Source organism: Neofelis nebulosa, chromosome 7, assembly GCF_028018385.1.
Source record: "Neofelis nebulosa isolate mNeoNeb1 chromosome 7, mNeoNeb1.pri, whole genome shotgun sequence".
NCBI classification, from domain to species: domain Eukaryota; kingdom Metazoa; phylum Chordata; class Mammalia; order Carnivora; family Felidae; genus Neofelis; species Neofelis nebulosa.
The window spans coordinates 147412276-147438788 of NC_080788.1; the positions used below are offsets into that span (position 1 = coordinate 147412276).

General features: G+C 69.9%; 2 protein-coding genes across 4 annotated transcripts; one reads left to right on the plus strand and one right to left on the minus strand.

The window, feature by feature from the left end:
• The first annotated feature begins 1076 nt into the window (after nt 1–1076).
• Nucleotides 1077–26513, plus strand: CEP170B (centrosomal protein 170B). Of its 3 annotated transcripts, none has more exons than XM_058740471.1 (19): nt 1077–1172; nt 4512–4643; nt 11203–11292; nt 13246–13324; nt 14170–14228; nt 15295–15433; nt 16076–16180; nt 16304–16786; nt 17024–17745; nt 17837–18007; nt 18520–18610; nt 18803–20485; nt 21557–21788; nt 24499–24658; nt 24958–25101; nt 25224–25312; nt 25635–25728; nt 25853–25904; nt 26078–26513. In XM_058740471.1, the coding sequence occupies exons 2-19, from the start codon at nt 4539–4541 to the stop codon at nt 26311–26313; spliced, it is 4734 nt and encodes a 1577-aa protein (XP_058596454.1). In that variant the 5' UTR covers nt 1077–1172; nt 4512–4538; the 3' UTR covers nt 26314–26513. The 3 variants fall into 3 exon arrangements, with proteins under 3 accessions (XP_058596454.1, XP_058596457.1, XP_058596455.1); XM_058740474.1 differs by lacking the exon at nt 1077–1172 and adding an exon at nt 1763–1948; XM_058740472.1 differs by lacking the exon at nt 1077–1172 and having other exon boundaries at nt 4489–4643.
• Nucleotides 9801–11271, minus strand: LOC131517832 (uncharacterized). Its single transcript, XM_058740475.1, has 2 exons — nt 11161–11271; nt 9801–10554 (listed from the first exon to the last, which is right to left on the minus strand). The coding sequence occupies exons 1-2, from the start codon at nt 11232–11234 to the stop codon at nt 9906–9908; spliced, it is 723 nt and encodes a 240-aa protein (XP_058596458.1). The 5' UTR covers nt 11235–11271; the 3' UTR covers nt 9801–9905.

Consider the following 26513-nt stretch of genomic DNA (forward strand, 5'->3'; position numbering starts at 1 on the left):
CAAATGCTGCCGCACAGCTCACCTGCTTGTCCTCTAGGCTCTGCACCCCTGTGTCACTCTCTCAAGGGCTGACCCCTGCACATCTGGTTCCAGGCTGGCCAGGTGACCGCTGGGAACCACCCTTGCCTCCCCGCTCCCTCACCTTGGAGGAAGTCAGGATCCTGGGAGACAGACACAAAGAGAGAAAAGGACTTTTATGAAGGGCCATTTCCCAAGGTGTGTACAAGGGGCAGGTGAAGCTCTGGGTAGGGGGTGCTCCCAGAGCCCTGAGAGGGAAGGAAAAGCGACCCTGGGCAGGGGCTGGGGCCTCAGGGAGAGAGCAGGTCTGTGCCCAGCAAGGAGCTGGGGAAATTCCCCAACCTCTGGGCCGGGGGCCAAACTCACCCGGAAGCCAGAGGGCGTGGGGGATGGGGCCACTGATGTAGTCCGGAGCCCAGGGCGGGGAGCGGCGGGAGGACGGCAGGTCTGGGGGGCAAACCGGAATACCCTGTCCAACCTCTTTCCTCTCCTCCTTCCCCACCTTCTCCAGCCCAGGGCCTCTGGTTCGATTCCCCACCCACTCCTTTCGGCACCCAGAGTTCTCTAACACCCTGATCTGGGCAGGTCTCGGCTGGCATCAAACCCTCGTGCGGCGCCACGTTGTCCTTGGGATGAAGTCCAAACTCCTTGCCCACCCAGATGCGGGTCCCTCCCCTGGCCTGCTCCCCCTCACCCCGGACCTCTCCCCCCCGGTGCTCCCCCCGCAGGGGTCCTGTGCCGCGGGCCGCCCGCCCCCTCCTAGCCCCGCCCACTGCGGTGGGTTTCCACCCTGTGTGCCCCTCCTCTCGCTCCCACGCCCAGGTCAGGGCCTGGTGACCAAGAGGGCGGCAGACGGCACAGGTGCAGGGCGGGTGGGCGCCGTCGCGACAGTGAACGCCCAGCGGCTGCGGCCGTCCCACAGCCCAGGCCGCCCAGCGCAGCGCCCCCACCGCGTCGCCCCGGCCTTCGGCGGCTCACCTTCGTTCAAGGCCCTCCCCGCACCTGCAAGGCAGGCTGCCGGCAGGGCCGGCCCCCCGCGAGGCGTCTCCCACGCTGCCCCCGCCCTCCCCCGTCTCCCAGCTCCCGGGCCACGACGCCTCTGCGGTAACGCCCAGCACCGAGCCAGCGGCCCGTGGGCCCCGACCCCGGGAGCGGTGAGCACCTCGCGAGCGCCCGGACGCACCCGTCCCTCGGCCCCCAGCCGACGCCCACGACCCCCGCCCCCAGCCCAGCCCGGAACGCCCCGCGCCTGGGCGCCGGGGGCGCGGGCGGGAGGGCCCGGGCGGGCCTCGGGGACTCCCTCCCCCTCCCCCCAGGCTCCACCCGCATTTGGGCGGGCGGGGCTAAAGGTTAGGGGCCGGGAGGGCTCCCGGAGCGCGGTGAAGCGTTAAGCCGCGGGCCCAGGGCCAGGACTGCGGGCTGCTCCCGGCCCCAGGGTCCGCCGGGCACGCGGGGGCAGGTCCCCCAGCCGAGGCCGGGGCGGGGCGGACACTGGGAGGGGAGGGCGTCTGCGGGCAGGGTGGGAGGGGGTGGGGGGTGGGCGGGCGCGGGGGCCCGGGACGCAGACGGAGACGGGAGGGGTCTGCGGGGGGCGCGGAGACGCGGAGGGGAGCGCGCGAGGGGCGAGGGCGGCGTTCACCTGGCACCGGGGCCCGCCCTAACCTGGATTTCCGGGGGCGGGGCGGGGGCGGGGCGGGGCCCGGGCGCGGGGCGGGAGGGGGCGGGGCCCGGGCGCGGGGCGGGGCGCGCGCCCGCAGACGTCAGGGACCCGCGCGCCAGGCCGCGGGGCCGCCGCTCCGCCCGTGGGCTCGGCCGGGGCTGCCGCGAGCGTGCGGGCCGCGCCGGGCATGTCCTAGGCGGCGGCCCCGCCCAGCGCTCGGCCGGCAGGTGCGGGCGGGAGGGCCGGGGCCGCGCCGGGGCCGAGCCGCAGGTAAGCCCGGGGCCTCCCTGCGCCCGCACCTGCGCCTGCGGCGCCGCGCGGGGATGGAAGGGGGCGGGGGGCCGGGGGGCAGGTCCCCTCCGGGCGGGACAAAGGCGTGGGGACGGCGGCCGCGGGCACACCTGGCCGGGCCGGTCCCCGCCGCCGCGGAGGCGGCCCAGGGCTGCGCCAGGCCGGGAGCGGCGCCCGGCGCGCGTCTACGCGGCCTGGAGAGGGGCGCGCAGGCCTGGGCGCCGGGGTCCCCGCCCAGGCACCGGCTCGGCCATGGCCGCCCCGGAGAGCGCTGATTCAGAAGGCGCCTGTCCCTCCCCCTCCGGGCCCGGCCGCCGCCCGGCCTGGTCTCTCCTCCCGCGGTCCCTCCCTCCTCCTCGTTTCCCGTGTCGCCGCCGTCTCTCCGCGGTCCCTGCCTCCTCTCCCGGCCTGTCCCCGGCCTCCGTTCCGTCTGCTCCTTCCAGCCGCCCGCCCGCCCCAGCCCCTGCCGCTCCCGGCCCCTGCCCCCATCCTTTCCCATTCGCAGTCCCGGCCGGCTCCCGGCCCCTGCCCCCGCCCCCATCCTTTCCCGTTCCCAGCCCCGGCCGCTCCCAGCCCCTGCCCCCGGGCGGCTCCACCTTCCTCCTCACCTCCTGGCGGGTGGCTTTTCTGGCTGGGGCGGCCGGGGGGACAAGTTTGGGGTGTTTGTTATTCTCCCTCCTAGCAACGGTGGCCAGCCCAGCCCCGAACCAGCCGCAGGCTGTTTGGGAACCTCCACGGCTCCCCTGGCCTGAGCCCTTTCAGGATGGGCTGGTGGTGGCAGGGTTGGGTGGGCTCTGGAACAGCCGCAAAACCAGGCTCTGGGGGCCTGGCCTCCCTTTGCTGTTAAGTCGAGGCTGTGGCCTCCTCTGGGTGGGGTCGCTGCCTTTTGGAGACCTTAGCAGGTGATGCAAGAGTGTGGGATGCGGGGGGCTGGGAAGGGCGATGATGGGGCGGGGGCTTTCCCAGAGAAAGCCTTGTCCCCTCCCCCAGCTGCCCTAAGGAGGGAGGCCTCCACAGGTCCCCACCCCCTTGGCCTCGGTCTCCTGCCCCTCTGGCTGGACTCTCAGGGAGCGCCCGAGGCCCCGGGGAGGGGGTTCTGGCGGACTGGAGCTGCCTTCTGGGCTGGATTTTCCCACGGCTTCCCACCTGCTTGCCTCAGGTGTCATGAGGGTATGCGTTGGGACACATGGCCACTCGCGCCTTCCCGGACTGGCATGTGCTGGTACTGGCCTTCCTCACTGTCTGCCCAGAAGGGAGCTGAGACCTGGGCCCCTGGGTGCGGGTAGCAAAGGGACAGGGCCTGGGGACCCCCTCTGCTTCCACCAGGGTGGCGGCACCTTCCCCTCTCTTCCCGGTCGCCTCACCCTAGTCTGCCTAACCTCTCGTCCGTGCTGTGTCCTGTGAGTCACATCGCGGCCTTGGGACCTCCAGGGCTGGCCACACAGGCGCCAACAGGGCCCGCGCTCTGCTCTAACTGGAAATCCTTCATGACTTCTGGACAAGACTACGACACTTGGGTTTTGCGCTGAGCCCCCCAGAGGTGAAGCGTGTCCTGGAACCAGCTTTTGGCTCCAGCCGCAGGCCTTACGACCCCATGTCTCTGCACTGGTTGTCCCTCTGCCTGGGACGTGCACATCCACCTCCTGGTGTTACATGTCAGCTTTCCAGGCCGCCTTCCCAGACACCCTCACCCCCCCCACCCCCCCCCCCCCCCCCCCCGCCTATTCTTCCTCTGGGACACTCACACTTCCTCAGAGCCTTTCAGCCTTGCTGCGGCCTGCCCAGCTGGAGAGAGCCCCCGATGCAGGGCACAGCTGCTCACAGTCCAGGACAGCGCTCGGCACACGGTGGCCCTCATGATGCGACTTGCCCCAGTGTGTGTGTGTGTGTGTGTGTGTGTGTGCGCGCTTCAGCAGTGTCTGTGCAGAGAAAAGGGGCCAGAGCGCTCGTAGGCGATGCTCCAGGTGTGGTGTGGCCCATGTGCACACGTGTGTCCCATGAGCGTGTGTGTGTTTGGGGCCCAAGGGCCTATGCTGCCGTGATGGCGCAGCTCGGCTCTGGGGCTCCGCGCGAGCGGGCTCCGTGTGACAGCGTGTGCATGCTGGCTGCATGGGGGCCTCCGGCTGCCCCAGGGCCTGGTCTCCGGGTGACACTGGCCCTTGTTGCCACTCAGGTTGTCCCCACTGTGCCCCTCCACCTGCCTTCGCTTCCCTGCTCATCTTGACCATACCAGCCCCTCATACCCATCCTCCACCGATGCCCCCAGGACCTTGGGCACCAAAGCACCCCCCTCCTGGGCACTGGAGGGGGTCACCTGATTCCTTGGCCACCTGGCGCTGGCCTGCGTGGAGGCCTCTGCCCCCAAAGTGTTCGGTCTCCTCAAGGTGATAGGTGTATTGACGGCTCAGGACTCCTGTCTTCAGCTGTCTCCCCCCGGGCCCTTCTGCCCTCAGCTGGGGAAGCTGATCCCCTGGTTCAGAGCGTGTGCCCTGGAGCGGGGGTGCAGGGAGGGACGCCTGCCCTAATGACTCCTTCCCCTCAGGGCCAGACGGGCCTTGCCTTCGCCAAGATGAGCGTCACCTCCTGGTTCCTGGTGAGCAGCGGTGGCACCCGCCACCGGCTCCCGCGAGAGCTCATCTTCGTGGGGCGTGATGAGTGTGAGCTTATGCTGCAGGTGAGTCGGGGTGCCTGAGGGGCGGGGCCGAGGGGCGGGGCCGGGGGGCGGGGCCGGAGGGCACCACACACATCGCTGGGAGCAGCAGGGCCTGGGTGTGTGCACAGGGCCAGTTCCTGCGCCTGCGCATTGGAGCTTTCTGACCGGAAGTTGCTTAGGCTTCTATCAGGCTCTCAAGGTGTCAGGGACCCCACCTTTGGAAGGTGCCGCAGAGTGGATATGTCCATGTTCTTGTCCGGGGGCCCCACCTGGGCCATGAGCCGAGAGGGGAGCCGCGGGGCCAGCTCTGAGCATGAGAGCTGTCCAGGGCAGCCCGTTGAGGCACCCTGGGGTGGGGAAGGGGCCTTTCTGGGATAGAAGAGGCCGGTGGAGTCAGGGTACCGGGCACTTGACAGTGAGGAATTTCTCGGGCCCTGGGTTTCAGAGTCCGAGTTTGGCTTCTGTGGGGCTCACGCATCTGGCTATTTGGGAACGAGGAGGGAAGGGAGGTGGATGACCCCGTAGGGTTCACCCTAGTTCGGGGGTCCTTTTCCCTGCCCTCGTGGGTGCGACGGAGTCAGGCTCCCCGCGGCCCCGGCCCCTTGTGGCCCATGGGCCCCTGCCCCCCAGCCCCTCAAGCCCCATGCCACCCGCTGTGGGACTCTCGGAAGGAGAGGTGTCCTGGGTGTGGTGCACTGCCCGCACGGCCCTGGTTCCTTGTGCAAACCTGGCTGCTGCTACCCGTTCCCCAGGACGCGTGGGGCCGGGGCTCCCAGCCACGTGCACATTCACATGGGCAGCACATGTGTGTCTCCCTCTCCCGAGGGCAGAGCCCATCCCGGTCTGGACACCCGGGCTTCTCCCCAAGGTCCTCTGACTTGCCTGACCGCAGACCAGCGAAGTTCCCACATCGTGTCTGGTTGCTGGGCCTCTTAAGCGTCTTTAATCCGGAACAGTCCGTCTCCATATTTCTCTTCACGCCCGTGGATGCCGGAGGGACCGAGTCGGTGACTCTGTACAGGGTGGGCACGTGTCTTCTGTAAAGCCCTGGGTGTCTGTTGGGGGCCTTCCGGGCCGCACGTCCCCACGGCAGCCACTCCGCTTTGCCGGGATCCGGATGCGGCAGCCTGGCGGTGGTAATCCAGCTGACGCGGCTGGATCAGGAGGACGTTCCTTAGGGGCATTGAAGCATCAATCTCGTATGGTTCCCACAGGTCACGAAGGGGTCTTGACCTTTAAAAACTGACTACAAGTATAAAGAGCACTCGCGGCACTGGGTCCCCACGAGGCAGGCAGCAGCTGTGGGTGCGTCCGGGCCTCCGGGATGACCCGCGTGGGTCTGCACGTGGCTGCTGCTCCCCCTGGGTGGTATCGTGGGATGTAACCCCTGCTCTCTGTCGTGGGAGGCAGATCCGAACGTGTGCTGGCTTCGGGGTCGCCGCGTGTGTCCCTGACCCCTGGCGAGGTGCTGTGCGCCTGTGCAGTGTGTGGGTGGTTCTGCCGGTCTCCCTAGGGTGGCCAGGAGGGCCTCTTGGAGGAGGCGGTGCCTGACAGGGGGCCTCTGTGGGCGTCCTTTCTGCCCACTGCCTGGCTCTGTCCCCCCTGCATCGGACCCTCACTCTGCTTGCTTCTCTCCCCAGGTGTTGGTGGAGAGGCTTCTGGGTCAGGGGGAGGGGGTCAGGCTAATCGCAGGGTTTGGGGTCCAGTGCCTAGTTCTGGTGAGTCCGTGGTGGAGCCCTCAGCGGGCCAGGAGCAGTGAGGGCTTCTCAGCCATTCGTGGGGGCCAGCCCCCGGCCTGGCTGTTCCCGTGCTTCTCCCCCGGCTGTCCTCCGGCACATGGGGAAACTGAGGCTCCAGGAGCTCACGCAGGCATAGAGGGGGTGCGGGGATGCCGTCCACCCCTGCAGCCTCCCTCTCTGCCTGGACCCTGAGCATGCGGGGATGGCCACAGCTTGTACCTCCCTGGGGTCCTGTCCACACCCATGCTCAGATGATTCACGTGGTGTCCCGATGTGTCCCGCCCCCAGCCTTGAGCCCCCTGTGTTCATAGCCTGCTTGGACATCACAGAGGCAGCCCAAGCTGTGTGCTACTGAGCAAACACACCATCCTCCCCTCCACCGGGGTCCCAGCCAGGGTCCCCGTCGGTGGTCCAGGGACCAGCCCTGACCTTCCCTCTCTCACCTGTGCTTTGGGCCACCGCAGGTGCCACTGCCACTTCACCCAGGTTCAGGGACAGGCACGCCGGGCCCAGCCTCACCCTACACCTGCCCTGGCTGTCCGGGACCTCTCCTCGGGTGCCCTCACCTGCTCATCCTCACCAGCCAGCCCCTCCTCACCCGCTCCCTGCCTCGTGCTCCCGGGGGGCCCGGGCTTTCCCTCTACACTGTCCTCGTCTTCGTTCCCACATTTGTGGCTCAACAGTTGTGATGGAGCACCGTCCTGTCCTGGCGCTGGGACGGCCACGCAGAGACCCTGCCCGCCCCTCCCTCCCCCCCCCACCCCCCCCACCCCCCGCCCGGGTCAGCGCTCCAGGGGTGGGGCCGGCCACACACATGTAAGCGGGACCAGGTGAGTCCCCAGGGGAGAGGCCCAAAAGAGGTGGCCCTGGGGACAGGATGGGGACCGTGGAGCTGAACACCCAGGAGGAGGAGAGGCGTGGAGGGCTGGCAGGGGTGCCAGGCCACTGGGGCCGCTGCACGGGGCAGAGGGAGGAGGCCGGGGAGCATGGGGCTGTCCGGGAGGCTTGTGCCACAGACCAGGCAGGAGGGGCTGTGGCTTGGCCCCCGGGGGCAGAGGACGTGGGGAGAGAGCGTTCCGGAGGCAGAGACGGCCACCTGGCCACGTGCCACCCCGTGTCCTCCAGCAGCCCCGCGGGCGGCTCGCCACCGTGTCCATGCCATGCAAGCCTGGCCCAGAGCTGGTGCCCCTCCAGGGTGTGTTAAGTAACACAGACGTGAGTGTGGACGCGGGCCCAGGTCAGGCTGCCGAGGCTCCTGCCCCCAGGGGGGCCGGGCACACTCGTGGGGGCCTGTGCGGGTGCACCCGTGGACGTAACAGGCACGCGCGTGCCCGTGGATAGGTGTCGTCTCCGCTTCCGCCCAGTTTGTCCGGTCAGAGCCTGTTGGGATTTGTCCGCTCAGATCCTTCCTCGGAAACCACAGCCCCGGGCGGGCGGACAGGCTGAGGCCGTCCGCTGTGGGCGCTTGTGGGCTGGCAGGAGGGCGTGTCCGGAGCCCTGGGGTTTGGCCGCTGCCAGGGTCAGCCTGGCCGGGCGGGGCTCCCTCCCGTGCGGGAGTCAGACACAGAGTCTGGAAGCACGTCTTTATTTCTTTTAAAGTAAGTGTCGCTAGACCTTTTCCCAAAGCTCGAAACGTTTGGAGCTTCTCAGGGCCGTTTTGCTAGTGCGTGCCGAGGCTGCTTTCCACGGGGCGGCTGGGGGGGTCAAGGGGCTGCCACCCCCTCCCATGGTGGACGCCCAGCCTCTGAGCACCTGAGCGTGGTGGAATTGGGGTCTGCTTCGGGCTTGGGGTGTCAGGGCTGGGAGGGAGCCTTCCGGAGGTCCCTCTCCGCCTGCTCCCCATTGGTCCTGGTGCCAGAGCCCTGGCTGGGAGTGGAGGGCGGGCCTGGGGACTGGATGGGGCAGCCCTGGCCGTGGGTGCAGATGAGGGCACTGTGGCAAGCAAGGAGCCAGAGGTCTGGCTGGGGCAGGGCAGGGAGAGGAAGGTTCAGAGAGGCCTCTGGGGCCTTCGGCTCACGGGACAAGACCAGCCTTTCCTCTCCGGCTGGTCGGGAGCCCCGGGAAGTTTCTGCAGAAGAAAGACGGCAGGACCGATGGGGGCTGAGAGGATAGGAGGAAGGTGGCTGTGGAGGGGACGGGTTGGGGAGGAAGGCCAGTGGGTGCCTGGGGGCAAGAGGGTATGGTGGGAACAGGTAGGGCGGGAACAGGTGGACCCTCAGCTGGTGGCATTCCTGGGGGAGGCTGTGGGGCCGTGGGCAGGGAGGGAGGAGTCAGGTTTGGGCTTGAGCCGCCCAGAAGGTAGCCAGGGACGTGTCTAGGAGTGGGGGTGTGAGGCTTGGGGAGGGAAGAGAGTTGTTCAGGCTTCAGCCCAGAAGCCCCTCCAGCGGGGTTATTCCTTGGCAAAGGGGGTCTCCAACCCTGAGGGACAGCATGCCCTTGCTGCTGCCTCGGGCCAGCCCCGTGTGGCACCAGCTCCTGGGAGGGAGCTGGCAAGAGCCCCGTGGCATGCCCCTTCCCAGGGCTCTTCCCCGGGCCTGCAGCTGCCCCCCGCCAAAATCTGCTACCCGGCTGCAAAGAGGGCGAGGCCCGGCTCCAGGCTCACTTTCCACAGGCGGGGGTTTCCTTTGGCACCCAAAGTGTCGGGCAGGGCTGAGGCGGGCGGCTGGCCTGTCCTGGAGCCCTGGGCTGAGCTTGGGAGAGGGTGCGGGTGGAGGCAAGCCCCCAGACCCACAGCAGCACTAGCCCTCTCCGCCATCAGGCTGGGCTCTCGGCACTGTGACAGCAGACTCGCAAGGGACGGTTACCCGGCCCGAGGTGAGGTGGGCTGAGCACTCAGGTCCCCCAGAGAGCTGCTGTCCTTGTCAACCCCACCTGCAGCCAGGGGCCTGAGGCCCAGGTGAGGGAGCGCCAGTGTCCCCCAGCAAGCCCCGTGCCAGGTGGGGGCGGCCCGGGCCAGGGCCAGTGGGGGGCTGCCGTGGAGGGTCACTAGGGCCGGCTGTGGGGGTGGGTGAGTGCTGGGCGGGCCTGCGTCGGGGACCAGCAGGAGAGTCTGATGGAGGAGGTGGTGCCCAGCATCCAGGGAGGAGGCTGCGGCCAGGACCTGGCTGGCGTGGGTGCCCACTTTGGATGAGGGATCCAGGATGGGGGCAGAGGTGAGGCCTGGGGGGTGAGGCGTGGGTTTCAAGGTTAGACTCACCCGGTCAGAGGCCCGCTGCTCCGGGAGGCAGATGTGTTGGCACCGGGAGCCTCAGCAGTCTCGGTCCTGGGGGCTGACCAGGGCACATGCTCGCAGCAGGGCTGACCCCTGCCTCCGTGGCCCCCTCGGCAGTGCTGGGACGGCCCCACAGGCTGCTCTGCCCTCTGGATCGCCCCTGCAGCCCTGCTTCCTTCCAGAGGCCCGGAGGCCTGTGGCCTGCGCCCCTTCCCTTCCTAATGCCTCTCCCCCCAGGCCCCCCACTGCAGCAGCAGCCTTGTGGGTCTGGCCGCATGGGGCCTCTGATGGGCAGGCAGGGCTGGAGGCTGCTGCTGGGGCCCCGCCCACCCACTATGGTCTGTTCTCCAGAGCATTCGGTCCATCTGCCGAGCAGAGTGACCTGGGCAGGGCAGAGAGGGGCCAGAACCCGTGTCCACCCCCACCCGCACCTTGCTGTGCCCTTGGGTCTCTGGGTGAGGCAGGAGGCCCTGCCCTAGGGGCTTCTAGTCTGTGGGAGGTGCTGGGCCCTAGCCTGGTGGTGCCAGAGGGGCTGAGCAGGTGGAGAGTGTCGGAGAGGAAGTGGGCTCTGTGGGTCCGGCTGTCTCGGGGAGGGAAGGTCTGGGCACTCACCTGTGAGAGCTGACGACCCTCGAGTGGCATAGTCACACGGGCACTCGGGTCCTGGGCCAGGGGCCATCCCGTGCCCTTGCAGATAGGTCCGGGTGTCTTGTGGAGGCACTGCCCGGCAGGTGCATGGGGCCATATATTGCCATCCAGGTGGGTCTGGACACCTCGTAGGTTGGCCGGTTCTGCTGGCCTCTCCGGGGGCTGGTCCCAGGCCTGGGTCTCCTCAGGTGGCGAGAGAGGGATGCAGGGGCCGCCTGGCCGCCCAGGGCCTCCAGCAGGGTCGGGGTGGGGTGGGCAGTGGCCGTGTGCCTTGTGCCAGGACCGGCGGCCTCGTGGCTGGGGGAGGGGTTGGGTGACCATCCTCGGAGGGGTCCTGAGGGGGTGGCGACCAGGGAAAGGTTAGAAGCGCTCCGTGTGGGAGCACTGATGTACGTGTGCACCTGTATGGCTGGGTGTGAGCCCCGTGTGTGAGGGCACATAGACGCACCGTGTCTGTGTGTGACCGTCATTGGCAGAGGCTGCGCGGGCCCCTGTGGGGCTGACTGGGAGTGGGGGTAGGCCTCTCCCTGAGCCCCCCCGCCCGTCCATCCTCTCTGTGGGCTCTGCCTGCCCCCAACTGCCCTTGGGGGTGAACAGCAGCATGTGCCAGATGACCAGGGGGTTCCCAGCCCTCCCCCCGACTGACGCAGGGGCAGCCTCGGGGATGGGGGGAGGGCCCCAGGGGGTGGGGGGGCAGCAGGGGGCGGGAGGACCCGGCCTTGGCACCTCGGCAATTCCCTGTGGCCCGCTCCCGTGGCTGGCACAGCTAGTGGAGTCAGGCCGGGTGGGCTTTCTGGGACACACGCACGCAAGATGGGGGCGTGGGTGGGGCCTCGGGGGCTCCCAGGCCCAGGTGGCTGGTGTTGGTCTGGTGGTGGGGGGGGGGGGTTGGAGAGGATGGGGCTCCCACTGGGGGTTCCTCTGCCTCCGCGGCCCACACCTAACCGGGAAGGTGGCCTGAGGGCAGTCTGTGTGTCCCCAGTCCCGCAGCGTGGACAAGCAGCATGCCGTCATCAACTACGACCAGGACAGGGACGAACACTGGGTGAAGGACTTGGGCAGCCTGAACGGGGTGAGTGCTAGGGGCCTCTGAGCTGCCCCGCCCCTCCCCCTTCACGACCCCTCCCTCTGAGCTGCCCCCTCCCCTCCCCCTTCACGACCCCTCCCTCTGAGCTGCCCCTCCCCTCCCCCTTCATGACCCCTCCCTCTGAGCTGCCCCCTCCCCTCCCCCTTCATGACCCCTCCCTCTGTGCCGGCTCTGCCCTTCTTCATGACCCTTTCTTCTGTGCTGGCCCTTCCCCCTTCAGGACCCCTCTGTCAGTGCTGCCCCCCCCACCTCTTCATGACCCCTCCTCCTGTGTTGGCTCCACCCCCTCTGACTGCTGGCCCCACCCTCTTCAGGACCCCTACCTCTGCTGGCCCCACCCTCCCTTTGTGATGATCACCCCCTCTCACGACCCCTCCTCCTGGTGGCAGCACCCCTCTTACCCACCCCGCCCCCCATCATGGCCTATCCCTCAGCCTTGGCTCTTCGTGACCTCCCCCTGTGTTGGCCCCGCCCCTCTCCCCTGGCCTCATCCCACCACCCTCAGCCCACCCCCCCTGCCACCCCTTGTGGTCACTTCCCCTCCGTGACCACATCCCTCTGCTCTGTTCCCACCTGGCCTCCTCCTGAAACTCCTGCTCCTGTGGGGAGGAAGCCACCCGCAGGTGCCGTGGCCCCTTGGCCTCCTCCCCTGGGCAGGGCTGTTCTGGAGAAAGGAGCCCTAGTGTGGGCAGTGGAGGCCTTGGACCACCTGCAGGCTGGAAGTGGGTCTGCTCAGGTGTCCGCTGGGACACCCTGTCCCGGGGGCCACGTGGCCTCTCGTGAGCAGGGCGCAGCAGGGAGGGGTCCGGTGAAGGCTCTGTCCAGGGTCCAGTGTCCGTGTGGGTCCAGTGTCCGTGTGGGTCCAGTGTCCGTGTGGGTCCAGTGTCCGCCTGGGTGTGTTGTTTCTGCCTGCCCCAGGGGCCTCTCACCCTGTCCCTCCGGCTCGTGCAGCCTGCCCTCCACCCTGAGTCAGGGGTCCCACAGTAGCCTCCGGCTGGCGAGTGCTGGGCACCCCGGACCGCCTCCCACCCAGCACTTCCGTCCAGGGCTCTCGGGCCCCCGAACCCCTCCTCTCTTGGCCCTGCCGGATGGGGCTGCAAGGGGGGAGAGCACTCCCTCCGCCCATGTGGGCCACACTGAGACGCCGACCCCCGGACCATGCGGTGCTGAGAGGGTCCCTGGGGCCGCTGGCCTGGTCGGTGCTCCCCCATCCTCAAAGGCCTGGGATGTCCGTGTAGTTGGGGTCAGCTCTTGCCTGCCCGCGTGACACCAAGCGCAGCCAAGGACACGGGCGGGCAGGGGGTGTCTGCAGAGCCTCCCGGCTGCCCCCCTGCCAGCCCTGCGTCCTCCGCTCTCTGCTCGGGGCCGAGGACTCCTCCTCCGCATACAAAGTGTGCACATGGAGCCCTCTCGGGCCTGCTCTGCCCGCCTCCGCCCTGTACCGCGTCCTCCAGGCCTCGTGTTGCTCCTACCAGACTCTGGCCCCCACGTCTGTTGTCCCTCTGTCACCCAGGGGCCCTCAGGGGGTGCGGGGCTCTCCCACCCATCTGGCCACAGCGCGGTATCCGGCGACCAGACGATTAGAAGTCCCTGGGTGGGGGAAGAGGGTTCCGGGGAGCGGGTGGCTTTGCACCACCAGACCAGCCTCGCCGCGTGGCTGCTGCCAAGGACACTGCGGGGCTACCTGAGGGTCCTGGGAGTCCAGGTGACGCCGGTCCTTCAGCGGCTCCCTGTCCTGGGGTCCCTTCAGGGTTGAGGCTGGGTGCACACGTGTCACAGGCACGCGGGTCGTTGGTGCAGCGTGGGCACGGGCCTGGTGCACGAGCGGCTGTTGGGGGGCAGCACACTGCCTGGCCCAGAGCAGTGCGGAAGGAGTGGACTCCTGAGTTGTTGTCCTGCTTGCTGCTGGCCGGGCCCTGCCACCTGCTTTCTCTGCAGACGTTCGTGAATGATGTGCGCATCCCGGACCAGAAGTACGTCACGCTGAAGCTCCACGATGTCATCCGGTTCGGCTATGATATCCTTTCCGGGCCGTGCCCCCTCCTTCTGGCCCAGGTCGCCCTAGGTTGTCCTGGCCCAGGTTGTCCTGGCGGTGGTAGGGGCCCCAGCGGGCACAGCTGCCCTGTGCTCATGGCCCACGGCCATTAGCCTGGGCTCCGGCCTGACCTGTACCCGCTCTTCCCCAGACGGAGGCCCCGGTCTCAGGGAACTGCTTCCCACCTCCTGGTCTGAGCTGACACGGGGCTCCAGGAACCAGTGTGCCGACCTGGGACCCAGGGGCGAGCTGGGGGCTGCCCAGGCGTGGCGTTCTGTGCTCAGAGCATGTGTGAGTGAGGGCTGGGCCTCCGCCCTGAGCAGCCTGGTTGCTCTGGGGACCCGCACGCAGCTGGAGCTCACCCTGTCTTCTCCTCTGCCCACCGCAGCCTGCACTTGTGTGGGCATACCCCCCAGGGGGTATGGACACAGCCCCTGGCTGAGCCCTCCCCTCCCCATCTCTAGAACATAGGGAGGCCAGGGCCGAGGGGTGGTCTGGGATGGGAGCCAGGAGCTAACTGTGTGGCCTGGCTCCTGGGCGCATCACCTGCCCGCCCTGCCCTTTGTGGGGGGCGTGTAGAGGGCATGTTCATGGCCCTAGTGGTGGGCAGGGAGAGGGGTGTGCTGGGTTCTGGAACGGGCTGTGTCCTGCGTCTCTGAGTTGGGCAGCCTGGCACGCAGGTCGTTGGTGCAGCGTGGGCACGGGCCTGGTGCACAAGCGGCTGTTGGGGGGCAGCACACGCCTCTCCTCTGGGCCGTCTGCTCCCCCGCTGCCCTGCGCCCTTATCCTGGCTCCTCTGCTCTGGGTTTGCCTTAACTCGCTGCCACATTCCAACATGTACGTGCTGGAGCGTGTGCAGCACCGGGTCCCCGAGGAGGCGCTCAGGGTCAGTGCCGGCGCGCAGCCCAGGGGCTCCCCCCGCAAGGCCCCTGCGCCCCACAGCCCTCCCGGGCCAGCACCCTCAGCCTCTTGGCTCTCGTGGCCTGGTGCTGGTGCCATGAGTCAGCCCAGCCTGGTGGGGCCTGTCCTGCCAGACTGGCCAGTCTAGCGGGTGGGGAAGACGGTCACTCCCCCGAGGCTGATGGAGCCTCGGGTGCTGGGCACGGAGAAGGGGCTGCTGTGTGCCTGTACCAGCTTGGGGGGGGGGGGCGCCGAGAGGCATCCTGGGTACCAAGGAGGACCCCAAGCAGTCTACCGCAGGTGGTGGCCAGGAACAGGCAGGAGCGGTCAGTGTTTGGGGACAGCCCTGTAGGGGGTCCTGGGGTACTCTCGGTCAGGGCTTGAGGGCCCCGGGTGGGGGGGCCCTGGCAGGACGGCCACGTCCTCTCCCCTTGCTCGTTTGTGTGGGAGTCTTGGAGCCCTGACTTGGGGGACCCTGCCCATAGCTTTACCCAGGAGCTCCGTGGGGGGGAGACTAGCCCTAGCCCCATCTTTGGAGTGAGCTGTGGGCAGCACCGGGCGTGTGGGCAGCCTGCCTGGAGTCACCGGCCAGCGTGAGGCCGACTTCCACAACCGCAGGGCTCGACCAGGGGAGCCCGGCACGCACACACGCACTCACACAGACGCACGCGTGCAAACCAACATTCACGTGCACGGTCTCTTGGGGTAGACCGCTGCTCCCCACCTCCCGTGCCCTGGGGCCCATCCCTCCCCTCTCTCTGGTGGGTCCTGGGCGGGGTGTCACCTCTGATGATTGCCGCCCGCCCCTGCCTCCCCCTCCCCCACCCCCTTCCCGGAAGCTTCCTGGTCTCGAGGACCCCCCAGGCTTGGGCAAGGACCCCCGGTTTCCACCTCAGGCTGTCAACTCCATGGGGGTCGGTAAGGAGAGCTCGTGCGTGGGGCCAGTTCCTGCCCCCTCTGGACTGAGAGGAAGGCAGGCTGCCCTGGGCGTCTCCAGAGCTGGACCCCACCCTCCCCCCCTTCCCCCCTCATCCCCGCCTCACTGCCCGCAGCACGAGAAGTACACTAGCCAGCTGCAGGTGAGCGTCAAGAGCCCGGCACCCAGGAAGGGCGAGGCACTGCCCCAGCACACCCCCTACTGCGAGTCCTCGAGCCCCAGGCCGGAGAGGGCGGACCGGAGGCCGGGAGCAGGTAGGGCAGCCCCAAGGCGCACAGGCCGGCCCCCCCCACGGGTCTGCCCCATCCAGATGACTCTCTCCTACCAGCCCGGACCCTTGCCCCGTCTCCCAGCCTCCTGGGCCCACTCCACCAGCAGCAGCCATGGCACAGATCTGCTCTGTGTGAGCTCAGGCACCTGTGTGTCCCCCACCCGCGCCCACCTGGGTACACTGCACCCCCCGTGCCCCGTGTGGTCCGGTCAGTCTGTAGTGGGCCCAGCCTTCAGGGCCCCCTCTGTGGCCTGAGTCACTTCCAGAGCCTCGGAGAGACTATCCCTGGGTATGGACTCCTGTCCTCCTGACCTTCTGACAGGCAGGCCCTGGGGAGCCCGGAGCTGGGCTGGAGGGGGTGCCTGCCCCTCAGGGAGGCCCGGGCGGGGCTGGGGGAAGCCAGTGTCCTGGACTCCCTGCGACTGTCCCCCACTGCGGATGCAGAACAGGGCTCAGAGCGGTCACGTTGAAGCAGTTAAGGCAGGGTCCTGGGCAGCCGCAGGTCTGAGACGGGAGCTGATGCTGGGACCCCTCCAGAGGCCAGTGTCTCCCCCGGCTCCGGGTCTCCCTCCTCGTCTGTGTCGGTGCCACAGTGACTCGGGGTGGGACTGTCCTCCCTCTGCAGAGGCAGCAGCCTACCGGACCCCTCTGTACGGACAGCCCTCCTGGTGGGGCGAGGACGAGGGCGACAGTCCGTGTGAGGACCGGCGCCCGGAGGAGCCCGACCCAGGTGGGTCCCCAGAACCCCCGGGGGTGCCTGCGCTGGGGGAGACGGCAGTCTTGGCAGACACGGGTGGGGTGAGGGTGCTACCCTGCAGCCCCAAGGACGTGTTTTCTCCCCCCACCGACGTAGAGCGGCCCAAGGAGCCCTCGCAGCAGGACAGGGAGCTGGCCGGGACAATGGCGGGCTTCCGGGCTGCAGCGGAGCCTCCCAGCTACGCGTTCAGGCGGGAGCCCAGTTACTTCGAGATCCCCACGAAGGAGGCCCCGCCACCACGGCCCCCCGAGGCGCCGGTGCAGGAGGCCCCCACCAAGGACGTGGAGCCCGGCGTGGCCGGTGCAGCCCCCGTGGTACAGAGCCACGCCTCCTTCACTATCGAATTTGACGACGGCAGCCCCGGCAAGGTTAAGATCAAGGACCACGTCACCAAGTTCTCCCTGCGCCAGAGGAGGCCGCCCGGCAGGGAGGCCACGCCTGCGGAGGCCGTCTCTGCGGAGACCAAGGTGGCCGACTGGCTGGTGCACAATGACCCCAGCCTGCTGTGCCGGGCCGGCCCCGGTGACGACCGCCACAGCACCAAGAGTGACCTGCCCGTGCACACCCGCACCCTCAAGGGTGAGTGCCGACCGGCTGGCCCACCACGGGCCCCGGGACTGCCCCACGGCCCCCTCGCCTCCCTGGGGGCGCCCCGGTCAGGTCGGTTGATGTCCCGTGTGCAGGCGATTGTTCTGGACTCGCCTCGCACTCGGGGCCATCCAGCGCGTTTCGGCTGCCCGTCTCGGCCGTGTGGGGCGGGGTGTGGGGCGCTGTGTCCCCAAGCACCTGTGACAGCTGGGGATCCCCCACTCCCAGGCCACAAGCACGAGGACGGCACACAGAGCGACTCGGAGGACCCCACGGCCAAGGCGGCGGCGGCCGGGGTCCCCGCGGAGGGCGGCGGGGCGCAGGTGCGGCTGCAGAGGCAGCTGAAGCGGGACCCCCAGGAGCTGCTGCACAACCAGCAGGCCTTTGTCATCGAGTTCTTCGACCAGGACGCGCCCCGCAAGAAGCGCTCCCAGTCTTTCACGCACACCCCTGCCGGGGACCCCAAGGCCGACAAGCGCCGAGGCCCCGGGCCGGCCGACAGGGACCGCCCCGGCGCCCTGGCCCCGGCCCCGGCGCGGGGGACGGGCGGCAGCTCGGGGCCACAGCGGGCCAGCTCGCTCAAGCGGGAGAGGACAGAGGAGCGGCTGGGGGGGTCCTCGCCCGCCCCCCGGGCCTCCCCGCGGCCCTTTGGCAGTGTGGGGCGCCGTTCCCGTCTGGCCCAGGACTTCATGGCTCAGTGCGCGTGGGACGGCTCCCCTGCCGCCCGGCCCGGCCCTGACAAGGCATCCCCGGAGTCGCCTGCCCCTGAGACCCCCCGTGGGGCCAGCCCCGTGGCCCCTGAGACCCCGCCGCCACCCCCCGCTGACCCCCAGCTGACCAAGGCTCGGAAGCAGGACGAGGACGACAGCCTGAGCGACGCGGGGACTTACACCATCGAGACGGACGTGCAGGATCCGGAGGTGGAGGAGGCCCGCCAGATGATCGACCAGGTCTGCGTGGCAGGGGCGTGGGGGCCCGGCCGGGAGGGGGGCGCGGTCGGTGGGTTGGCGCTGACCCGGGCCTGGCCATCCCTCCCGGCAGGTCTTTGGGGTACTTGAGTCTCCCGAGCTCTCCAGGGTGTCCTCGGCCACCTTTCGTCCGGTCATCCGAGGGGACAGAGACGCGGCCGGTGACGGGGTGGCCCAGCGCATGGCCCTCCTGCAGGAGTTTGCCTCCCGGCCAGTGGGCATAGACCCCCAAGGGGGGCTCCAGGTATGTGGGACACACACTGCTCCGGGGAGGGGCCGGGCGAGGGAGGACGGCAGCCAGGCCGGGGCCCCGCCCTCGGGTCCTGTACGCACTCGAGGGTTGTGGCCTGGCCTGCGCGGCGTTCCAGCCCCTCTGCGAGGCCGCGTGGAACCTTCCGTGAGTGGCGTGCCCGCCTGGCGGCTGGGTGGGGGCCCCTGTGTGGAGGGCTCAAGGGCAGGCCCTGGGGCTCTGAGTCAGGTGGGGCCCCTGGGTACGCCTGTGCCCACGGGCAGGGCTGGCCTGAGTCACAGCTGCTGACCTCCGGGCCGCCAAACTGGGCTCGGACCAGGTAGTTACGTTGGCAGTTGCGTGGGGCTCCCGCAAGCCCAGGGGAGCGCGAGGGGTCGCCTGGCTGCCTCTGACGGAGGAGTGTGCCGCAGGTGCAGGGATGGCGCGTTTGGGCCAGGTGTGGGGGGAGCTGCCCCGCTGCCCCCGCCCCTCCTTGCCGCAGACACAGCTTGCCCTTCGCTCCGCAGGGCCTCACGGTGCCGGGCTCCCCCGGGGGTCAGAAGTGGGTGTCCCGCTGGGCCAGCCTGGCTGATAGCTACTCAGACCCAGGCCTGGCAGGTAAGTGGTTCCGGCCCGGCAGAGGGGTGGGGGACTGAGGGGGAGGGGGGGGGGAGGGGTGGCCTCAGGCCCTCGTGCTGGACACTCGGGTGCGCGTGCGCGCCGGCTGTCTGGAGGAAGGCCGGGCTTCCGGCCTGCCTGAGGGCCTACAGGCCTGTGGCCACTCCAACCAGGTCGCCCCTGTCTTTGCAGAAGAGGGCCCTGGGCGCAGAGCCGGGGAGCTCGAGGGGGCTCTGCCCGTGCGCCAGCGACGGCTACTCCCACAGCTGCCCGGCGACAGGGCAGACAGCCCTGGGGGCCTTGAGGCCACCAGGAGGAGCGGCCCCGGGCCTCCGGAGCCGGGCAGTGAGCAGGCCAGCTGCCTCTTGGGCCAGGAGGACTTGGAGCCTGACAGCCTCAGCGATGCCAGTGGGTCAGATGGTGGGCGGGGCTCCGAGCTGGGCGGGGCCCCGCGTGAGGAGAGACGCAGGAGCCCCCAGGAGGGACCGGCGTGGACGAAGGGCCGGCGCTCGCCAAGGGCCCCCGGGGAGCCAGCCCCCACCTCTTTCTTCATTGGGGACCAGAACGGGGAGGCGGCCTTCCCTAGGAAACCGTCTGTGGCTCCAGGGGAGGCGGAGGGCCCAGGACGGGTGGCCCAGGCCAGCCCCCCGGTGAGGGACGGCGTCTACGTGAGCACCAGCGGGAGGATGGTCATCCAGCTGCGGACAGGGCGGTCCCCGGAGCCCGAGGGCTCTGCCCCGGCCTTGGTGCGGCAGGAGAGCTTCAGCAAGGAGCCGGCCACTGGCCCCCCGGCGCCTGGCCAGCTTCCACACATTTCCAGCCACCCCCTCCTGCAGGACCTGGCTGCGGCCCGGGCCTCACGCACGGACCTCCACCCTCAGGACACCCACCTGATTCTGAAGGAGACGGAGACGGCCCTGGCAGCCCTGGAGGCCCGACTGCTCTCCAAGCCCACGGATGAGACCGAGGGCCAGATGGGCAGTGCCCCCGGGCCGCCGGACGACTCCCTGTCCGGGGACTCTGACGTGGACACGGCTAGCACTGTGAGCTTGCTCAGCGGTAAGAACGGGCCCAGCCCGACCGGCACCCAGCCCACGGGGCTGCAGAAGGACAAGCCGCCGTCCCCGCCGGCAACACAGGACCCGGGGACCGTCTCCTTGAACAGCGCCCGGGACCGGCTGTCAGAGAAGCGTCGCCCGCCGGGCCCTACCGACGCGAGGCGCGTGGCTGCGCGGCGTGGCCCTGGGCCCCGGGTGCCCTCGGACTGGCCTGATGAAGAACGAGGCTCGGGCCCGGCCCACCCGCCTGGCACGGACACGGTCACCTGTGACCACGAGCCCCCCGCGGCCAGCGGGGCAGGGCGGCCAGGGCCTCGCCGGAAGCCTGCGGCCCCACCGCCGTCTCCAGCCACCCGGGAGGAGCCAGGCCGAGGCCCCACGGGCTCCCAGAAGGCACAGCAGGTGCTGACCCGCTCCAACAGCCTGTCCACCCCCCGGCCCACGCGGGCCTCCCGGCTGAGGCGGGCCCGGCTGGGGGATGCCTCGGACACAGAGGCTGCAGACGGGGAACGGGGAACCCCAGCCAACCTGGAGCCGGTGGGCCGGCCGGCTGCCGAGCAGGCCAAGAAGTTGTCACGCCTGGACATCCTGGCCATGCCGCGGAAGCGGGCCGGGTCCTTCACGGGGCCCGGCGACTCGGAGGCGGCCCCTGCCCGGGCCGGCTTCTCCGGCCGCAGCGTCGAGCTGTACTGCGCTGGCCGCAAGCCCGTCATGGCCGAGGCGCGGGCCGCTGCCAGGAAGGCCGCCAGTTCCACCACGGTGCCCCGCCAGCCCTTCAGCAGGGCCCGCCCGGGCAGCGCCCGATACTCCTCGCCCAGTGAGTGCCGGGGGCAGCCAGCCTGGGCGGTGGGTTCCTGTGCTGGCCTGGCGCGGGGCTGCGGGGTCCCGGTTCCAGCCCGTGGGGAGCCCCCGCTCCCGCAAGCAGGCGTGTCTCCACAGGCACGTGCAAGTGCCGCGGGAGGCCCAGGCCGCAGGGGGGCGGGGCTCTCGCCGACCCCGGGGGGGGGGGGGGGGGGGGACCCACGTGGCTGCGGACAGCGGGCCGGGCTGCACGCTCTTCCCTGGCGCTCTGGGCTGGCATCCGTCTCACGAGGTACAGGCAGAGGCCCGAGCCGTGCCCCGGGGCCCGGGGAGGGTGTCTTCCCTGGACGCCCACAAAGCCCGCGGCGGGAGAGGGCCGTGTCCGTCTCCCACGCACCCCTGGGCAGAGGCCCCGGGCCGCCCGCGGTCTGTGCACACGCACGGCGAGGACAGACGGGGCCGTGGCAGCTGGCGCCGGTCTCCTGCCCGGGGGTGGCCCGATGTCTTGCCCGCTGGGGAGCCCGTCCCCCGAGCGAACTGAAGGGTGGGCTCTCTGGCCCAGCTCCTCGAAGCTCCTGTGCCTCCCGCAGCTGCAGAAGCAGGGTGCCCCTGCTTTCTGCTCCCGGGCGGCCATGGGGGCCTCCACCCCCCGCTGGGGGCAAGGGGTGCCGAGGTCTGGGCTCCACTGGAGGACGAAGCAGGGGCAGTGTGGTCCAGGGTCGGGGACCCACTGCCCGTCCTCGTGTTTTCCCTCCGAGTGTGTTTGCCGCCGCTGTGGGGAGTCAGGTCTGAGACCAGGGAGGGGCTGGGGCTGATCCAAGTGGAGAGTTTCGCCCTGATTTGGGGTCTCTGTGGGTCCCATTTCCTGCCGCTAAGGGCGCTGACCTCCCCACGGGACGCGCGGCTGCCCGGGGCCGATCAGCTCCAGCCATGGAGGTGCCGGGCTGCCCGCCCCGCTGTCGGCTTCTCGGCCGGCGGTGGCCTGTCCCGCGGTGCCGGGCCCTCGCCCAGAGGGGCCCGGGCTGCCGCAGGGTGCTGAGTGCTGCTCTGTTCTGTTCTTGCTCCTGGAACGAATGCACGCGCCCAGGCACACGCCGGCGGCAGCAGGGCTCAGACTGCACGTCCACGTCCGAGGAGGAGTACGGCTCCCCCAAACACGCACGCGCCCGCACCTCGGCAGCCACGCAGACCCCACGGGCCGGCAACTCTGGCCGGACCCGACCCCGGGTCCCTGGCCTCCGGGACACGGACGACGAGGAGGAGGATCCCGACCCCTACGGTTTTATTGTGCAGACGGCAGAGATTGCGGAGATTGCCAGGTGAGCCGTCCATCCAGAGGGCGCCCCCGCCCTGGCAGGGCAGGGCAGGGCAGGGCAGGCCTGGGCTTCGGGTTCTCTTCCCAGACGGGCTCCGTGGACGCTTGTCGGACGGATGGTTCACGGGTGGGCGGGTGTGGGACCTCCGGGCTGAGGAAGGACTCTGCTGTGGTTGTTAAAGATGAACTCTCTTGTGTGGTCATTTGCTGGGTCACCTCTGGCCGGGTGCTGGGAAGGACAGTGCAGACGTGGGGTGGGGGGTGCTGGGGAGCGGCCGTTGGCTGAGCACTGCAGGGCTCACGGCAGGGCAGGAGCCTGGGCCTGGGCTAATGGTGAGTGTTCGGTGCTGAGGATGCTAAGCTTGAGCCCGTGAGGCTCCTAGAAAGAGGTGACCAGAGGCAGGTGGTTCCCCGGAGAACAGCCCGTGTGGGCGTGGAGACACAGGGCTGGTGACGGAGGCCGTGGAGACTCGAGGTGGAGCAGAGAGGACCTGCCAGGCATGGAGAGAAGGGGACCAGGAACCGAGCTCCCAAGACACTGGGGGAGGGGGCGGTGCCTGTGCGCTGGGGTGGTGAGTGAGGGTTCTGGAAGGAGATACTTCACCCGGAGGAGGGAGGTGAGCAGGGTGCAGAGGAGAGAGGACAGGGGGGTGGAGGGCCCCTGGGGGCTTTGGAGGCCTCTGCTTCCAGAGTGAGCAAGCTTGAGCATCTGATATGCTGGGGGCCAGAGAGAGGAGACGGGTCTGGGGCAGGGGGCCGCGGGCACTGAGTCGGGCATGCAGGGCGGGGGGAGTCTGGGACTGAGGCAGGGACACGCAACGCGGGGGGGGTGTCGGGCCCTGAGGTAGGGGCATGCGGGGTGGGAGGTGGCCGCAGGCACTGAGGCAGGGGCACGTGGGGCGGGGGGAGGGAGTCGGGCACTGAGGCAGGGGCACGTGGAGTGGGAGGTGGCCGCAGGCACCGAGGCAGGGGCACGTGGGGTGGGGGGTGGCCGCAGGCACCGAGGCAGGGGCACGTGGGGCGGGGGGTGGCCGCAGGCACCGAGGCAGGGGCACATGGGGCGGGGGGGGGGGGGAGTCGGGCACTGAGGCAGGGGCACGTGGGGCAGGGTGGAGGGTTGGGCACTGAAGCAGGGGTACACGGGGCAGGGGGGGAGTCGGGCACTGAGGCAGGGACACACAGCGTGGGGGGGGGGTCGGGCCCTGAGGCAGGGGCACGTGGGGCGGGGGGGGGGGAGTCGGGCACTGAGGCAGGGGCACGTGGGGCGGGGGGGGGAGTCGGGCACTGAGGCAGGGGCACGTGGGGCAGGGTTGAGGGTTGGGCACTGAAGCAGGGGTACACGGGGCAGGGGGGGAGTCGGGCACTGAGTTGGGCATGCGGGGCGGGGGGGAGTCGGGCACTGAGGCAGGGACACACAGCGTGGGGGGGGGGTCGGGCCCTGAGGCAGGGGCATGCGGGGTGGGGGGGGGGCCGCAGGCACTGAGGCAGGGGCACGTGGGGTGGGGGGGGGGGGAGTCGGGCACTGAGGCAGGGGCACAGGCTGGTTTGGTGCTGTTGTGAATTTGAGGGGCTTCTTCTGTGTTTTCTGGACGTAGGGAGGGTGGGGCCCAGTTGGGGGAGCCTCATCTTAAGGGGACCTAGGTCAGCCTTGCCAGGGAGGGAGGGGCCGGCCAGGATGGTTTCCTCCAGCTGTGACTAGCATTTCTGGGGGCTGGGCTCCGGTGGCCCCGCCAGGCAGGGGCTGCGGTACCGCTGGGAGTGGATGGGCCCTGGGGGCCGGCTGGGAGGTGCCCTGGGTGGTGCTGAGACCGCCGAGGGCAGAGACCTGGTCCTCGGTGGCCTTGGAAGCTCTGTCCCCGTCCCTGGGGCGACCGCAGGCGTTGACGGGAGGAAGCTGGGCGAGGTGGGCCTTGTGCCCCTGCGGTGAGGGGGGATGGTGGCGGACAGTGACAAGGGGCTCCAGTGCCTCAAGCCTGGGCCGGGGGCTCCGGTGGCACAGGATCTGCTGGCTGTGGAACCCGATGAGCTTCGGGGACAGGGAACAGAGGCTGCAGGCTGGGCCTGGGGACCTCGCAGGCAGTAGGGGCAGAAGCTGTCCCCAGTCCTCAGGGGCTCGAGGGGACGCACGTCATCGCCTGTGCAGGGCGCGGGTGAGGCCAGGCTGATGCTGGGGGCTTAGCCTCCCTCAGCCTCCCCGCCTCCCCTGCGGGCAGGTGCCCGGTCTCTGCCTGCCTCTGTCAGCCTTTGCCTGATTCTGATCGTGGTCTGTGACCCCTCCCCCACCTTGGTGTCCCTGCCTGCGGAGGAGGGCTCGTGTGGCCACACGTTCTGTGGCAGCCCTGATGCCCGGCCCTGGTGGCCGGAGGAGGAGAGGGTGTGTGTGGCTCGCTCTGGAGCCCTTCCCACCTGGCCCTGCCCGGCCCAGCTCCGGCCACCCCTCAGGGGGCACTGGGGCCTTGAGCCTCCGGACGGCTCTGACGTCAGCCAGCTCTGACGTTGCCGATGGCCGCCGGGGCACAGTCTGGGCCAGGCTGCGGGCCGCCTGCCCCTCACCGGCACTTGTCCCTTGGGAGGGGCTCCTGCCTGCACCTGAGAGGGGGAGGTCTGCCTGGGGACGGGCACCGGGTTCTGTCAGCCTCCTGCTCCCCGACCCGCCAACACCGGCCCCAGCCCGGAGGACCCCACGGCACCTGCCTTCTTCCCTGCTCCCACAGGCTGAGCCAGACGCTAGTGAAGGACGTGGCCATCCTGGCCCGGGAGATCCATGACGTGGCCGGGGACGGCGACTCGTTGGGCTCACCGGGGCCCGCCCGTAGCCCCTCCCTCAGCAACGCGCCCAGCACCCCTGCCTCAACCATCTCCGCCCGTGAGGAGGTGAGCCCAGCCCCGCCCCCGCTCCCCGAGCCGTGAGGTCCGGTCAGGCCGTGGCTGGCCTCCTCCCGCCCTGCGGCAGCTTCTGGCACACCTTGGCAGAGGGCGGGCAGGCACCAAGGCTGTGCGTCCTCCGCTCGGCTCCCCGAACAGCTGCCTTGGGGGCAGGGGCGTCCAGGAGTCCTGAGCGCCCGGGGCATGGGGTCGGCTGTCTCCGCTGTCGTAGCAGGGGGGCGTGAGTGCCCGCACCTGCTGGCGGGCGGCCCCCGAGGTGCGCTGACGCAGCCCTGCCCTGTCTGCAGCTGGTGCAACGAATCCCTGAGGCCAGCCTCAACTTCCAGAAGGTGCCACCTGGCCCCCTGAGCTCTCGGGACTTGGACCAGAATATGAACGACCGCTGTGAGGACCCCCTCGCCAACAAGATGCGGCCTTGGAACCGTGAGGAGGCAGGCGCCCCCCCCCCCCCCCCCTGCAGACAGCTGGCCTGGCTGCACACAGGGGTCCCTCTGGTCAGGGGTGGGGTGTGCCCAGGGCTCCCGGGCGCCGCACTGACACTTGGTCCTCGCAGGTGATCTTTGACAACCTGATGCTCAACCCCGTGTCCCAGCTGTCCCACGCCATCCGAGAGAACACGGAGCACCTCGCCGAGAAGATGAAGTGAGTAGGTCCAGCGGGCTCCACAGGCCCCTTGGACACACACGCACGTGTCAGCCAGGGCCTGCCGGGGCCACACACACACACACCCGGCCGCCAGGCCCCGAGCTTGTGGCACCCAGAGCCCCCAGGGCGACTCCCAGCCCTCCCTACGTGAGGCGGGGACGGGGCCTCTGGCACCAGCCAGGCCCAGGCCCTCCTCCGGGCCTCAGTTTCCCCTCGGGCACGGGAGGGGCGTGGTGGGTGGGGTGGCCTGGGAGCCTGTGGGTCTAGGCTTCGGTCCTCACTGTCCTCTGCCCGTCCCGCTCCCACCCTTGGGCGGCAGGATCCTCTTTCAGAACACAGGCCGTGCCTGGGAGGAGCTGGAAGCCAGGATCAACTCGGAGAACGAGGTGCCCATCCTGAAGACGTCCAACAAGGTGGGCGCCGGCCCCGTCCCCCAGCCACCTGGCTCCAGGGAGTGGGGGGCTCTGGCCACAGACCTGGGGGAGAAGTGACCCGTTGGCGGTCCTGTCCCATCTCCCCCTGCTCGCTCGCTTCCAGGAAATCAGCTCCATCCTGAAAGAACTGAGGCGCGTACAGAAGCAGCTGGAAGGTGGGTGTGGCCAGACGCGGGTGGGCGGTGGGGGGGGGACCCACACTGGTGCTGCTGCCCCCCACCCCCACGCAGGGTCCTTGGTGGGAGACCAGATGCATTGCCCACCGTTAGCCGGCTGGGAGGCCCCGGGGTGGGTCCCTCGGGCTGGCCTAACGCTCCCGCCCCCGCAGTCATCAACGCCATCGTGGACCCCAGCGGGAATCTGGACCTGCTGACCGGAAACCGGGGCGCTGCGGGCTCGGCCCAGCTTGGGAAAGGCCGGCCGGCCGCCCAGAGCCCAGCGTCGCCCCCCTTGGCCCTGCCTCTGAGGAGCTGCCCGCCGCGGGCGAACTGTGGGTCCCCCGGCCTCCCGGACCCCGCCTTCCTCCCCGACTTCCTCCCTGACGCGGAGAGGTTCCTGATCTAGGCGGTGGGGGCCGCGGCGGTCCCCCTGTGCCCCGGGGCCGGCGCCGCCAGCCCTCTTTATCCGCCACTGTGGCCCTTCCCGGCTGCGGACGGTTCACGCGGAGCCCCCCGCACGTGCCATAACCCCTGGGCAGGGGCCTCGGTTCCCCAGGCCCCTCCCTAGCTCCCAGCAGCACCCCAGCTGGACGGGCCGGCCCGCGG

Bases quoted from the DNA above. Each gene is read 5' to 3' on its own strand.
- CEP170B (XM_058740472.1), top strand. From the start codon at position 4,494: ATGACTCCTTCCCCTCAGGGCCAGACGGGCCTTGCCTTCGCCAAGATG. The intron at 17,746-17,836 runs GTCTGCGTGGCA...CCCTCCCGGCAG, and splicing joins CCCGCCAGATGATCGACCAG to GTCTTTGGGGTACTTGAGTC. The intron at 25,102-25,223 runs GCAGGCGCCCCC...TGGTCCTCGCAG, and splicing joins GGCCTTGGAACCGTGAGGAG to GTGATCTTTGACAACCTGAT.
- LOC131517832 (XM_058740475.1), bottom strand. From the start codon at position 11,234: ATGACGGCATGCTGCTTGTCCACGCTGCGGGACTGGGGACACACAGAC. The intron at 10,555-11,160 runs GTGTGGGCCGCG...CCACCCCCTCAG, and splicing joins CAGGCCACCTTCCCGGTTAG to GACCCCTCCGAGGATGGTCA.